The sequence below is a fragment of the Falco cherrug genome, chromosome 3, assembly GCF_023634085.1.
Source record: "Falco cherrug isolate bFalChe1 chromosome 3, bFalChe1.pri, whole genome shotgun sequence".
Taxonomy (NCBI): Eukaryota; Metazoa; Chordata; class Aves; order Falconiformes; family Falconidae; genus Falco; species Falco cherrug.
Genome location: NC_073699.1, coordinates 90,833,682 through 90,849,467, shown reverse-complemented (window position 1 = coordinate 90,849,467; position 15,786 = coordinate 90,833,682). Strand labels below are relative to the sequence as shown.

General features: G+C 40.0%; 1 protein-coding gene across 7 annotated transcripts in view; it reads left to right on the top strand.

The window, feature by feature from the left end:
• PIGN (phosphatidylinositol glycan anchor biosynthesis class N) overlaps nucleotides 1–15,786 on the top strand; it is a 106,915-nt gene that overhangs the window by 34,158 nt on the left and 56,971 nt on the right. For all 7 annotated transcript variants that reach the window (XR_008731328.1, XM_055704642.1, XM_055704644.1 and 4 more), the window contains 5 exons: nucleotides 3,374–3,490; nucleotides 8,190–8,230; nucleotides 10,158–10,217; nucleotides 11,294–11,386; nucleotides 13,256–13,311. Coding sequence is in view for 6 of the 7 variants with exons in the window: in XM_055704642.1 (XP_055560617.1) it covers nucleotides 3,374–3,490; nucleotides 8,190–8,230; nucleotides 10,158–10,217; nucleotides 11,294–11,386; nucleotides 13,256–13,311 (367 nt within the window). In the remaining variant the exon portion in view is untranslated. The remainder of the gene's footprint in view (nucleotides 1–3,373; nucleotides 3,491–8,189; nucleotides 8,231–10,157; nucleotides 10,218–11,293; nucleotides 11,387–13,255; nucleotides 13,312–15,786) is intronic.

Below are 15,786 nucleotides of genomic sequence, written 5' to 3'. Positions count from 1 at the left end.
CAGGAGCTGGTGAAAAACTTTGGAGGGGGAATCTTTTTGCTTATTTTAGCCTTTTATGCCCAGCAGAAAGGATAGGACTGCTGTGTGCTCTTTCTAGAGGACACTGGTGCTGGAAACTAGGCAGAGCAGCTGAGAGTGCAGGAAAGGAGAGCGAGTCAGGTGGCCAGCAAGGCTGGTACCCACAGAATGCATTTGCAAAGGGCATGAGCACAGTGGCCAAATGACTTGGGACAATTTTGGTGTAACTAGATTCAGGGCAGATGAGTTTACAGCAGTGAACTAATTTAGACCATCTTTTTTCCTTCTTTTTTCAAGAATTTTAAGAACACTCCTGTCCTTTTGTGCAGCCAATGAAAGTGTTAAGTCCCTCTTCCAATGCTGTGCATGTGTTTGTAACTCCTAACTGATACTTTTGAACTAAGGATGCTTCAGGCATGGGCTTGGCAAAATTCAGCTTCTTATTCTGTGTGTGAAATCCTAAACTTTTTAAATGCTAGGGATGCAAACTTTGTCTGTCATCAGAGATGACAAAAATATTCATGTATTTATTCAAAATGAGCCTAATTACCATCTGCTCATTTGCAAAATAGTCTGGTGTTTGGGTTTTTTTTTGTTTACTGTTTTTGTTTACTGTTGAGCTGACTGCCATTTGCAATAAAATTTTAATTCTGGCAATTTTTTTTTTCTGTTTCAAGTAATCATTTCATAATTTTTTTATAAGTGAGGAGTGCTTATAGGTACATATTTTTTATATATATGATAGACACCTCTGGAGCTCTGACCACCTACCCAAAGCAGGATTAAATTTGGGATGAAACACAGTTGCTTGGGCTTTATCCAGCAGGGCCTTTAAAACCTCAAAGGGTAGAGCTTTACACAGCCCCTTTGGGCAGCCTGCTCTGCTGCTTGCCTGCCCTCAGAGAGGAAAAGGTTTTCTTTATCTGCAATCTGAACCTCCTTTGTTTCAATTTACGAACGGCAGTGAGGCCCTGGCTCCGTCCTCTTTCAAATTCCCTTGCAGAGGGGTACAGGCACGATGCTCTGTTACGCACTCCTCAAAGCCCTTTCTTCTCCAGGCTGAACAAGTCCCAGTCCCTCAGCCTCTCCTCACAAGACAAGTGCTCCTTTGACCAATTTCCATCCCCCTCAAGTTCATTCCAGATGGTTCATATCTTTCCTGTACTGGAGGGGCCCAAAACTGGATCCAGTGTCTAGAAGTTGTCTTGCAGGTACTAAGTAGAGGAGGATAATCCCTTTGCTGGACAGTGCTCCTGTTGACACATCCCAGGGTGCTGTTGATCTTCCTTGTTTCCAGCGTGAGCTGTCGGGGTGTTCTCATGTACTGGATCCTTTGAAGGGGGAGTAAAAGGTGATAGGAGTAACTCTTCAGGCTTCGAGAACCACTGGTCTGTCATAGTTTTCTCTTGGCTTTCTGTCTCAAAGAAAAAGCTTGATCTTCTGCCAGAAGTGTTAATAACTTTAAAGTTGGCTTTAGTGAGTCCAGGAGCAAACCCAGAGATAATGCTCAGGCCTGTAGCCAGCAGTCTGAAGGCTAGTGCAGTAGCTTTTATTTGACCTTGTAGTATCAGCAACTGCTGCAGTCTTTCAGCAATTATTTGCAGAATGGGATGTGCACCAGTTTTAAAACACATAAGAAATGAAAACGGCTGGGAGAACCTACTGGGGAAGAGAACATGTTCTGAACTTGACATAATCAAAGAAACTGTGCCAACAACCGCAAAGACCAATAAACCCACTTGCTTTCTCAGTCTGACTCCATGATTTTGCTTTAAGCTGATCTCGGGTGGAACTGCTGACCACCAACATAAGTGGTCCCACACCCACCCTCATCTTGGCCACTTGTTCCTGCTACTATCCTGGCACAAGTCCTGCTGTGTGGTAGGTGGGACCAGAGAACAGGAAATTAAGCAGCATCCTTTCCCTCCTTTCCCCTGAAAAGGTGTGTTTGGAGGGTGCTGAGAGGTGGAACAGGAGAACTGACCTAGCTGAATACCAAATTACACACACACACCACCACCCCTTATAGTTCAGATCAGGCTGAATACCAGGGTGAGGGTGGATACAGCTGCCTCTGTCAGCTTTATCTGCCTTTAGGTATTCATGGAGGCAGAGTCTCGGTGAAATGCTGATGGTACTGGTGGCTCTGCTAAAATGAGAGCTCATGAAAAATTGCTCTTTCCTCCTGCATGCAGTAGAAAGAAGTAGCTGACGCCTGGAAGATGGAGGAAGCACTGTCTCAGTCTGCTCTGTTCCCAAGCTCTGCAAAGAAAAGCAGTTGTTGCTGCTTTTGAGCCCAGAGAGTGCCTTTCAAGGGATTTCTGAACACCGGGTATCTTATTCCCAGACCTGTATGTTTTTAAGCTTAGGGCTGTTTAAAGAAAGCAAAGCTGGCTTTTCAGGTCTGCCATAGTGATTGTTGGACAGCCTCAGTGCTATTCCTAATTTTATACCCAATTCCAGTTTGTGGTTTGTTTGGGTTTGTTTAAGAAAAAAATGTCCTTAAAACAACGTGTTATTCTCTGTCCTGCATATTTATTATAATATATACACACACAGAGGGAAGAGTGTGTGTCTATGCAAATACAAGGAAAATGTATAATCAGTGCAGTAACTGACGTAGAGTTTGTATAACAATGTCATTCCCTTTGAGACGGGGTTATCTCACTGCTGTGGTACCTCACCCACGGAGTTCAGTGGCTAGCGTTTCTTTGAAGCTTGTGTGGTTTTTGCTTAAATGCAGCTCCTCTTGAGACATTATATTTTTAAAGCTTCCTCCTTTTGGCTGCTGATAGGTTAATTTGGAGGGAATTAATTTCCCTGGGGAAGGAAGTAATGGTTTATCAATTTTTAAGGGGTGTGTTACCAGGCTTTAAAACCTTAAAAATAAAATTGTATCACTGGGGAAAGAATGACAGTTGCAATGCATATTGTCTCCTGGTTTTGAAAAGGAAGTCTAATCCTTATTTGGGGTTCAGAGATCAGTTCCGTGTATTTTGGGCACATGACTAATTTTACCCCAAACATCCCTTGTTTCCATGGGATGCTCTGGTTAAGCATGTGTGTGTGTTTTGAGCAGATAAGTCCTCTACACCTTGAGGCTTTCATGTTACCGGTTTGGGGTTTTTATTACACAAAGCTATGTCTTTGTGGGCCTGACTTAAATGGTACAGATTTCCCAACTTGCAACTTGAATTTAGCCTTTATTGTTAGGAGTGTAAAAAAAGCATATAAATAAATTGAAATAGGTTGTCTGTAACAGGATTTTAGTATGTATATTTTTAACAAGAACGTAGTACATGTTTGTATATTCATGTCTTAAATTTTACACTTCTTTTGGTGTGATGTATCTTAGGATCCCATGGAGCTGGTCATCCCTCAGAAACTTTAACACCACTGATTGTTTGGGGTGCTGGCGTGAATTATCCACAGAAAGTCACATCCCAATTCTTTGAAGACAACTTTTTGCAAGGTAGGTAAAGCATAACACTTAAGTAGAAGATTTTGGTGGGAAGGGAGGTGTTTAACCATTACACCTGTTGATCTTCACTGACTTCTGTTCCATTACAGTAAATATGACTTGCTTCGTATGGTGTGGAAAGAAAAGGTGACAGGGCATGCCTATGGAGGATATTGCAAAATTGGGTAGATAATGTCAGAGTTGATTTTATTTTCTAATCGTGGAATTGGAGACCTTCTCTCTTTGGGTACAGGAGGCTATTCACACTTTCTTAGGAAGACTTAGAGGTTAAAAGCTATTTGTACAGAAACGTGATAAGTTGACGTATCTTAAGAGTCTTTACTGGTTTCGCACTATAACCATGGGGACTTTCCAGGGGCTGTCTTGTCTCACTTGCATCCTTGCAGCTGCTGTGGAAATGTAAACAATTCTAATGAAAAACTGACTCTTTAGAGTTATCTTTCCACTTTATAATTTATTTAAGAAGAGTAAACTTTTTTAAAAAGAATTAATTTTTAATATTTCAAATACATAATGTTATAAATACGGGCTTACTGAAATGTCAATGGATTTCTAGAACCGTGTGTGGTTAAAGTGTGCAAGCTCTTCCTTTTTCACGTGCCCCATTCTTGTAGCCTGCTCTGTTTAAGATGCATTGAATCTCTTGGGTTGTTACTCGGGATCAATGAGGTAATGACTTTCTATTTTATTGGATCATTTGTCAAGCTACATTAGAGAAGACAGCACAGCAAAAATTACTTCAGCCCTGAGGTTTTAACCCCACCTTGCTCTCGAGAAGGTATTTGGTAACAGATTAAACAAACAGGACTTCTCGGATACAGACCATGCTAATATTTTACTCTTTTGTGATTAACTGCTGCTATAAAACTATGATATCTCTGATAAAAATTAAAATTAATTGTAGAATAAAAAATAGAAAATGGAGTAAAACCAACTGATTTTGTGTCTGTGATGACTGATCTGCTAGACTTGTAAGGACACTTGATGTCTCTAAGGGCTGATCTGTAGTAGTTGATTTTTGCAGCTGTCAGGTTTCCTTGATTCTCACCAGCTTTAGTGCAAACCTTGGCATTTGACTTCAAGTAATGATGGAAATGGTTTGAGAGCATTTCAGAAAAGATGAGTGCTGAGCTGACTTCCAGGTACACAAAACAGCAAGCTTTTTGACTGTGATCTGTTAGGAAATGTGTATTTTATTAAAAGACAGACTCAGACTGTGTCTGCACCCTTCTGTGCTCCCTTCATATTTTCCTTCTGATGGTTTAAAACCAAACAAACACCACCACAAAACCAAACCAACAACCAGACAAAAAAACCAAACACCCCAAAGCAAAAATCAGGAACACCTCCCTTTGTTCTGCCTGTGCACTGTAGCTTTCCGGCTGTCAAGCATGTTGTTGGTCTGTTTAGACACTATCTTTACAGGTTCTTAATTGCTAGGGGTAATCTCTGTTGGAGGTTTAAGTCTCTCTGAGTATCTTGGGAGTTTGAATCTCTATTTGAGTAATAAGTATCTTCTTAAAAAGTGACTGTTATCTCTGTGGTAGTACATTATAGCTTCTAGTAGACTGTGTAGCTGAAAAGTAAATTAAAAAGTGTTGTTGAAACTTGGCACTTTTGCAGGTCAGTACAATTTAGCTACTCTATTAAGCTGTAATTCCAGATATTTTCACAAAGCTAACATATGAAAGAAAAGATGCTTAAAAGAGATCTCTTGAAAAGGTCTTTGAATTTGCCTTTCATGCTCCATACAAATGCAGCTGAGACTGTGCAGGAGAGTGATTTCCAAACTGATGTATGTGGGTATCTGACTTATATTTGTTTGAGTTTGCATGCACCAATGTTCAAGTTCTTGCACCTACTGACAATCCTTTCTAATTTCTCTGAGTTGAAAGTTCATGGAAACAGCAGAATATTTCTAATGCTGACAAACCTCTTATGCTCTGTTCAGTGCAAGAAGGCTGTAGGCAGCCAGTGAATTGTTTCTCTTCTCATCATTGCTGCTGAGGGTTGATACCCCCAAAGGTGGTGCCACCAGGCAGGACTTAGTCTGTCCAAATTGTCAGGGAAATATTAATATGCTCCTTGGATGGCCAGAAAGGCACAGTGTCTGCTCTGGGATGACAGCCTTCTCATCAGTTCCTTCACCTGTGCTCTAGCTTCCCTCGGGCCTGCCCATGCGATGATCTCGGAAAGATTTGCGATGGCAGCCCTGCATCTGTGGGCAGCGTAGTATTACCCATTTGACTGTTGTCTTGACCCTTCTTAGGAAAGAAAGAATACGGAGCTGCTCTGCATCTCCTCAGCGCAGGCCCCGCTGGGTGGCCTTGGGGCACAAGTCCAGAGAAGCTTTTAAGTGAAGGCATGGCCTTCTGCAGCAGGAGGGTGTGGGGTGCTTGTTTCCATCTGTGCACACTCCTGTTATGGAGGGGGCTTAGCCTGCCTTGCTGGAGCTGGAGCTGAGGGAGCTCAGTGTTACTGCTTCTGTGAGGTTTTATGTGAGATTTTCTTTGGTTCGTGTGGCCTCATCTTCAGCCTCTTCTTGACCCGGTGCTTCCCTGCTGTTTCCCCTGATCTGTTTACATCTGACTGCCCAGCGGGCTGCAGGATAAAGAAAAGAAGCCTATCGAGCAGCTGGAAAACTGTGGTGAGGCACTGTATCAGAAACCTAGATAGTCAGCTGGAATTGTAAACCAGTGTGGGCAGCATGTGCACCCAAGGCACGTCACTCCTGGGAGTACAGCCTGGGCTGGCCAGTCTGCAGGTGGATCCCAGTCCCTGGGAGCTCCTGGGCTCGGTGTCCTGCAGCTCCTGGTCCAAGGTGGACATTTTCAGCTCTGCCTTTTGGGTTTATCAGCGTAGGGAAAGGGGGATGTAAAAGCTTCTGACAAATCTAGACGTTTCTTTAGCAGACCTACAGTTTCTTCCTACTTCAAGCATATTGTGTGTGTATAGACAGTTTTCCAACACTTTTCATAGGAAAATGTTACTTAATGCATTGTTTGTTTTCCTTTTGTATAAGAGAAATATGAGTGAGAGTCTATATCTCTAGAAATATAAACCCGTTTCCTTTTCTGGGAAGCAAAAGGAAGCAAACTTGTTCATTTTTGTGTGAGTTTAACACAATTCATGATTAATGCTGATAATGCTGCCCCTGTGTTGCCATGGGAACTTGCTGTAAGTATATGTCTTGCTGCTGTTAAGGTACGTGGCTGCTCTTCAGGGTTCTGTTGGGACCAAATAACAGTGGGCCTGCGCTCAGACCCCCAGAGTTAGCAGTGGTGTGAACAATTTGCTAAAAGCGCGTTTGGTACGTGCAATACTGCAAATGTGGATGTTTCCTGTCTCAGGCTGTTTTCAGCTGAGACGGGTTTGGGGCTGGCACAGACAGCGTGTATCAAAAGGTGGAGGAAGAGTGGTGTGGTCTTAGGATTTGAACGCCTGTTTGGAGAAAATAATTGATGTTGAGCCAGGCCTCTGAATGATGGTTTACCTGTATTTTTCATGAAGCCTGTTTCTGCTGTATTTAAACTTCCACTTCACATGAAGCCAAAGGATATTTTGGGTAACATGGCTACACTGTGGATGGTCTGAAGTGCTAGGCAGACCCTTGCTTTGGTCCGTGCTGTTTCAGCAGCGTTGTTCTGGCAAGCAGCGTTAGCAGGGTGGTGAGCGCCCCGGTTAGCTTTCCGTGTGTACTGAGGAAAGTGGCTATACCCCTGTGGCTAACGTTAAGTTTGGTTCCTAAGTTGAGGGTAGGTGCCCCCAATGATTTTACTGCTGTACTGAGTGAGATCTGTCCTAGGTAGGCCATCAACAGGATGTTAAGTACTGTAGCAGCAAGTTTGTTTCAGCCCCTATTGTGTTTTCCTGTGTGTCATCTTCTTTGGATCTTTGGGGTTTTCTTGTTGTATTTTTTTCCTGCTTATCTTTGTGGGTAGTGGGGCAGTGAATTTAAACATTAGGAAAAGACATAAAAAAACCCAAAGTGCAAACTCTGCTAAACTCTGTTTTTAAATAACTCTCCACCCCCAGACAAAAAACAGGCAATTTCCTCATTATTTCCTTAGAGGCTAGTGGAGAGCGGGAAAATACAGTTTTGAACCAGCTTTTTATATGATACACCATAGCTTTAGGGGCTTGTATATTTGTTTGTCTCTGCTTTCATTGTAGTAGTTCTGGCTGCCAAATTGTTGAACTTTTCCCTTGAGTTCGCTCTTGGCAGGTATTGCTTATGGCAGACCTGAAGTATGTTTGTACCACTCTGTATCAGTATATTTGGGACCTTGGGTTAACCTTTTTTAAAAACTATTGAAGAGATTCAACAGCCCTTCTCCTAAACCTAGTTTTGAATCCTTTGGTTGGCACAGGAGGTAATATATCACTTCCTATACTGTGCTAAAAAAATAAAAACCTTGGACTTCCTTCAACTGATCTGGGTCACAATTGCAGGCAGTAATTTATTCTGATGGATAAAAGAAAATGTGAACTGAAATGAATGCATTTTATTGTTTCTGCCTGTTGAGTTCCATCTATAACCCTTCTTGAGTTAGCATCCTAAAGCCAAATTATAATTTTCTTTAGTAACAACACTTTACAGAAAATGGCAACAAGACGTTAAATGTCAACTGAATTATCTCTTTCAAATCTGTGTAGGTTAGCTGTTCATTTGCTCTGTTATTTCTTGCAGAATGGAAACTGGAGAACTTGAAGAGGCTGGATGTCAATCAGGTAGCAAACATACCTAATTTAATAGCACATTATTTTTCACCTTAAATTGAGTCTTGTGTGATTTAAAATAAATTATGGAATTCAAATGAATTATCACAGTGATGTAGCATTTTCCTGGAATGTGTTAGAGAGTTATAGGAATCACATCCATACCCAACCTAATATGAAAAAGTTTAAATTGCTTGTTAACACCTGTGACAGCTACGTACAACTTCTCCTCCTGAAGGTACATTATCACACCATTTTTGGTTAGTGATCATAAAGAGTGTGGTATGTTGTGCCAGGTGCTCCTCACTACTCAAACTCAGTGCCAGGTACCCAAAAATAACTTATCTAGCATGTTTTCAGAGTGGGTTTTGTTCTTGCAAACTTTTAGAAGTAACTTGTGATGCTTTCCCTCTTTCTGATTTGAAAATGTTCTGGAGCTGAGTTTACACCTTCGAATTATCTTTGATGAAGGTGTCCAGTGAAACACAGAGGAAGCATGGTCTGATGACCATGTTTCCCAAGTTTGTGAGCACCTTCTATATGCTTTTTGCTACTCTTAAGATAGCCATGTGAATGTTCAGTGTAATTTTTAAGAGCCATCTATTTCAATGTCTGTATTTTGTCACTTTTTCCAGAAGTTGCTGTCATTACTGAATCAAAACTAATTCTTGCTATACTGTTAAACTGTGTGTTTTTCCCACAGGGTCTGTGATTATGGCCCAACCACTTAACAATTTAGACAATTTGTACAGTAAAGGAAGAAAAAAAAAAAAAAAAAAAGGATGACTTAATCCTTGATAGTAAATCAGCAAAGCTTTTTTTTAAAATCATGATGATAACACGTACATGTGTACACCTGAAGCTTGTTTGCTTCTTACTTCCTATTGTCCTGTGAAGCCCAATATGTGAATAGCAGACTCCAAACCTGCTCAGACAAGGGAAATAAATTTATGCTGGAAGTTTAAAGTTGGGAATGTTCTGGATCAACTGCTTTCAGAAAAGCCCTGGTACAAAATTAGAGATCAGTGTACCTCTCAAGGGCGGCAGGAATTATGGAGAAGTAATTTTAAGACACTATAGAAGAGCCTCAAGTGTTGCTTTGTTCTGGGTAATGGCGTCCCCAAAGACAGAGCTTTTATCCTGTAGTACCTGTGGGATTATGAGTAAAAATAGCAAACTAGACTTCTGATTACTGTTACACTACATATACATTGTCCTCTACAAATAATGGTTCGGCATCTGCTTCTGCACAGTAGATCTGAGGCTGGAGCAGTGCCTGTGGTTTCAGTGTAGTTTCTTCAGATTTATGCTGGAGAACCAAAGAATTTTGGTGCATAGTTTTGTAATAAAGGAAAATATACACCTGGTAAGAGGCAGTGTTTATTATCACAAGCAGAAGGTAATGGTACTTTATTTTATGAGATGCCTTAGTGTAGATTGAAGGGCCCTTCCTGAGAGCTGACTGGACACAAAAGTGCAGAATCCCCCTCTGAAGGGGAGAAGGTGAATAATTGGCACTGTGGATAAGGAGTGCTGTGAAGAGTAGTATATTTTGTGTACTGCTTAAAACTGTAAATATGAAATTAATTCTTTTTGTGGTATAAATAATCATAAAAAGTGGTGTGCCTCTCTGAGTGCCGTGAAGGAGCTACTGAATTCCTGTGAATAAATACTGTGGATGTTTTTATTTGCTTTTTGAACTAAATGTATTTTTGAAGTTTTACCAGTAGTAGCCTCACATTTTGAATCTAATCATGCCATGATGACTACTAGAAACTAAAAAAAAATAAAAAAATAAAAAAAGTAGAGTTGTATGTTATAACTTCATGGTATTATATACCATTTACTTTTGCAGATGCAGATATATTAAAATTAAACTAAATTTATTAGCTCTAGAGGCTGCAATTATATTAAAATGGGAATGCTTCTGTTTACACAGGCTGATATAGCACCACTGATGGCTTCCCTTATCGGTGTGCCTTTCCCGCTGAATTCTGTGGTAAGGAGTACAAACATTTTTCCATGTTACAGGAATCTGCTCACCATAGGGGAAAAGGTGTTGAGGCATGTGAGGGGAAAGATTATAGATTTGGAAAAGTGCTATAGGGTATGGAGACTGCTTATAGTTTTAGCTTTATGTGTATGTGTCTTCTGTTTAGAGTATAAACTCAATCTTTTTTGTATATTGTATAGTGCTTTCAGTTGGAAAGGCAGCTGATCCTTTTATAAACTGCAACCTCATACTCTTGAGCTGCATAAAAGTTTTTTGTTACTTTGTTTTTTAGGGATGGTAAAAATATAATGTGGTTTGAATAACACTTGGTTTTGATCATGAAAGCTGAGTCTGTAAACAAGCTGGTTCCTGCAGTTTAATGTTTAATTATTTCTTGTTTAAATCGGCGTACTTTCTTCAGATGGTATTTTGTGCCTCTAATTTAGTGAGCAGTGAGTGCCCTCACTTGTCAGATGGCTTTCTCTTTGAATTTCTTTCTTATATTATGACATAGTCCAAAGGTTCTCTCATAAATATCTAATTGACAGTTAGCATTTTATTAGTGTGCTGTCATGCTGCTGGTTTCACGTTTACAGAGCACTTACAGAAATATGTCTTCTGGACACTTTCCCCAAGTTCTATCCCCTTGTCCTACACTCACTGCTGTTCATGTGAGCAAAGCTGCCCAACACAGGGTGGTGGGAACTGCTTGCTTTCCCATCACGAGTAGTGGGCGAGTCAAGCCCAGGCAAGGCTTTGGATAGAAGACTTTTAGGTATTTCCAAAATGGCTTCTGATTAGGGGTTGAGGTTGTATTACTACGTAGTATATAGATTAATAACAACTTCTGTTATTTACTTTTTTTGCATTTCTGTACAAACTGGGATATTGTAAACAGCTCCTGTGATGTTTAGAAATGATTTGAGAAGAGTATTTTCAAAGGAGTTACAGTAGTTATTTCAGAAGTCATTTGACGTATTCTTACTGCTCATATGGCCTGTGATTCTGTTAAGAGAAATTCCTGTGTCTTCATTTAAATTTATATTTTTTTATATATGTGTGTGTGTATTTTTCTTCTCCAGGGAACTCTGCCTCTGGAGTATCTGAACAATAGTGATCATTTCAAAGCGGAGAGCATGTTTACCAATGCTGTTCAGATTCTTGAGCAATTTAAGGTAACTATACATAGGGTAAAGAAAAATATTTCTGTGGCTAATAATTGTTGCTATGTGTAAAGTAATTATACTAGGACATAATGCTATGTATAGCATGCTGTAATTCAAAGGACTAAAAATTAATACGGATGCTGGGTGAAGTCAATTGACTGGCTGTGGGCCCTATCTGAAGGAGTTTGAAAGACTTTAATATAAATGCCTTTTTTGTAAGAAGCATGAGTAACTTCTCTTGATTCTTAACATAAATGCTGATGTTTATTGTTGTTAATGTAAACCTACTTGCAGTATGTAGGTAGAATCTGAGTGCTGATAACTGAAAAGGGAGATAGTACCTTTCAACAGGGTCTGGGAGATAAGGCTCTAAGCCAGGATCAGTACACTAACAGATCAAAAAGGTAACAGGCACCTGTCCATTAAAGAAATTAAATTAGTGGCCTAATTCACTTTTAGCTAATGCTGTTGGTTTGCTTTGTATGTTTTTTATCTCTGGTTTCTCTGTCTTGATTCATCTAATGCTGGATATTATTACATTATGAGAACACATATGCGGTCCAATCAAAAAAACATTCTGTTTCACTAGACGGTAGAATACAAAACAGTCCAAAATCCCCAAATCACAGTTTTGGCAAGACATAGAAATGCTCTGGGGGAGAGCCATCCTCTCCACAGACAGAAAGCTGAGCCATGCAAGAACTGTTGCCCTGTCAGGAAATTCATGTGACGATAGTGGAACAATGAACTGGCATGGGATCACCTGCCAGAGATGAGTACTTTCAGTACCTTCTGTCCCTTGAATGCCAGGTTCCTAAATGTGTGGATACCAGGTTGGCAGTGTCAGGAGCAGGGTTCCTTCCAAATCTGTGGTGGAAAACTGATATGTAGCGGGGAAAGTGGCTGGTGGGCTAAATGTGAAGTTGAAGCATGCTGATAGAACCTCCAGAGTTGGAAGACTTCTGCTCTAAGAATTAAGGATGTGACTCAGGTCTTTTTCAGTATTTAACTGGTGCCTGGGGGATTATTTGAACAAAGTTCTGCCCCCCCCCTTCTTATTTTTATTCTGTCATTTTTTAGTGCTAAATTATCCATTTCCTTGATGGCTGGTTTGTTTCTGGCATTGTTTTGGAATGATTGTGTATGAAGTTTCTTTGCTGAAGCAGTAGCAACACATTGGCTACACACAGAGTTGCTTTTTACTTTTCCTGTGATGGACTGACCTGACCACAGTTTGCACTCCCCGGAGAGGACGTTGCCTTGGATGGATAGGATGAGACATGTGGGTTGCTACTTCAAGCTGTCAGGTTTTGGGAGCAATGTGCTTGGAAAATTCCTATTTGCACTTTAGGCTGACAGTCAAACTTAAGTCAGGCTGCTGCAGAAGACCTTAAAGATGTTTTGATGGGCCTTGGGCAAAGTGGCTCTGACTGCATCAAAGCCTTCTATTTTTATCCATGTGCAGGTTAATCGATCTAACAGCATTGCTTCAGCAGTGTTGTCACAGTGTACTAGTTCCTGTCTGGCATAAATAATACTGGTTTTATCAAGGAAGGTTGTCACTGAAATCTGGTAGCACTTCTGGCTATATCTTCCCTTTATCTTGCAACCTGTAGAAGTCCTTCTATGAAAATCAGTGGCTGGGGAGTGGTTTATTTTACCTATTCTAGAGCAGGTCTGGGTTTCCATGAACTCAGAGGAGTTACACATATGGGAGTATAACACCCAGTTTCCTGGACAGTATATTAATAGCGTGATTTCATTCCTTTTCCAAAGTCTTAGAACTTCTCTGTAGTTTTTAGTTTAATTCCTGATACATTTTTTAGTCTTATTGCAACTTGCATATAATGGTTTAATGTTGTGGGGTTTTTTATGCAGGTTAAGATGAGTCAGAAAAAGGAAACCACACTGTCATTTCTGTTCACACCATTCAAGTAAGTGTCTAACAGCTATATATATTTTACCTGATTTGTCTTACCACTTTGGTATTTCACTGAGATACAACAACAGAAATTAGTCCATTCAGTCTTTTTAAATTATGGTGTTTATCTGACTGTGAAACTTTGCACTAGAACTCTATGCAGTTAAGTTCTACTTAAAAATTCTCTTTAGAAGTAGATTTTTTTTTAAAAAAAGTAAATCTATTCCTTACATTTAGTTTTCAGTTAAGGGTTATCTGCCTAAGCTTTTTGACAATATAGCTATATAGAGACTGCGTAATAGTTTTCACTTTTTCTTTTTTCCTATGTTCCTTTTGAATTCCTTGGGAGATGTAAGTCCCTGTAGGGTCAGGAAATAAAATCTGTTCTTGTTTATATGTATATAATCATTGAACTAAATTGTTTCTTCTGTGATATAAGTTCTAATTAAAAACAAACAAAAGGCCTTTCATCCAGAAAAGAAGATCAAAATCTTAAGAATTTGTGCTACCTAGTAGTGTTTCCAGGGCTATGAAGGAGTCTCTGTAGTGACTTTTGTACCTGCCAGCTCTGTGTTCTAGTGTATGCAGCTGTTACTGACCTGCTCACCCTTCAGTATTATCCAATTAAAGCTGCTTTTTCCTTTTTCTTTCGCCCTAAAGGTTTTGAAAGCTTTGCTATGAGTGCACCTGTACTGTTCAGTTCTGCTTTCAGTTTGTGGAGTGCTCCAAAAATGCTTTCTCACAGAGAGTAGCGGTTTTCCTTTGGGAAGTAGAAAGATGTTAATTAAGGTCTTTAAATCATAGCAGTAGTAAAAAATACTCGAAACTCTTCCTGAGAAGTATGTTTAATCGCTAAACAAGATTGCTGTTTTTCTGAACAGAGATTTACTGTGTGATTTTTATACCACTAGCTTCTTCAAAAGGAAAGGACCAAGACAGTCTGAGACACAAGTCAAGTCAATCTTGGACACGTAATGAGTGTGTTAGATCAAATTCTGATTAAGAATGATAGGTGCATTATCAAAGAATTTCCTGATCTGTATGGAATGAAAATGCCATATAGAAGGGATGGTCAGTCATCTTTGATTCTGTGGGAAAGACTATTAGTCTGATTTCACAGCTCTTACTTCAGTTTTACCTTTCCCCAAGAAAGATTGATTCTGTAAAATAGGATGTGTTTTTTCTTAATGCTAAATTAAGTGTTATTTGTTGCCTTACAGACTGAATCTTTCTTTTCAAACAATCCAACATATGATAAAATGTGGAAATATCTGAGACATATTACTTTGAAAATATGATTAAAACTTGGTATGAACATGTTGTTACTTTGGTATGGTCCATTGCAAAAATAAATCTATTTCACTTTCTTTAGGTATTCTTAAAAGTTTTCTGAATCAGACTTTGGGTTAATGGTCCTTCCAGGAAAGGTTTTGATATGAAACCAAAATAATTCCTTGGATGTGTGAATTACCGTACAAAAGGTGTCTCTGCTTGCATGTTGCATCTTCACTCTAACAAAACAGAAAAAGACGCATACAACAGCTGGTCAGACATTAATGCAAATACTCAACTACAGTGTGCTGGGTGGGAGGGGAGTTTGGCCAGTTCTGATTAGTCTCCACAGCTCTCCTTGACTTTCAAACCTTGGCCCATGTCTGGGAAGCTACCAAGGTGCATTGTCTAGCCAGAAACTGATAGCTGGGATGAAATGGTGGAACACCAACTTATTTTTAAGCAGACGAGTAACTTCCTAGTGTCCCAGTTTGCAGGAACTGAAGGAAAACCTGAGGTAGCTGTCTACAGATGTATCTCCTCCTCGTGGTGGTGACTGAATGTGTGTCAGTCACAAGCCGGAGCTTCAGCTGCAGGTCATGTTCTGATACATTAGTGTAAGGCCACCCTCGTTGGCTCTTCAAACAAATTTTGCCTGAATTAGACTGAGATACTGAAGGAAAGGCATGTATCCCCTTCTGTTGGCTTTACCGTAACACTTTCATTGGTGGTAGGTAACTGTACCCTTCTATACCCTTTTATTTACCTTTTTCAGGAGAAGCTAAAAAGGCAGAGTTGGTGACAGCTTGCTCCTGTGTATGGAGCAAGAGATCTCTTGGAATACTGTGTTACATTTCAGAGTAATTGGTAATGGTACGGAGATTGCATTTCTGCTATATGCTATTGCGACTGGTCAGCCGAGGTTTAAGGGCAGGTTTATCCACTAATTTGTGTTAATCTATGATTGGCCCTCTCTGCTGCTGCCGAGTACAGTTCTATGTTGTGTTTCCCTTAGGCACCACTGCTCTTTCATTCAGACAAACAGCTTCTTCCACCACTGTTCGTTGATTTCAGTTGTATAAAGGACTTACATCCTTTTTAATCCCTCTGGTGCCTGAAATCTGTAACTTGAAGCTCAGAAAATGTGTGCTCCAGCATAATGCTTTATTCCTTCCTAGTTTATTGGAGGTTAGTGAAGTGTAATTCACGTCTGAAC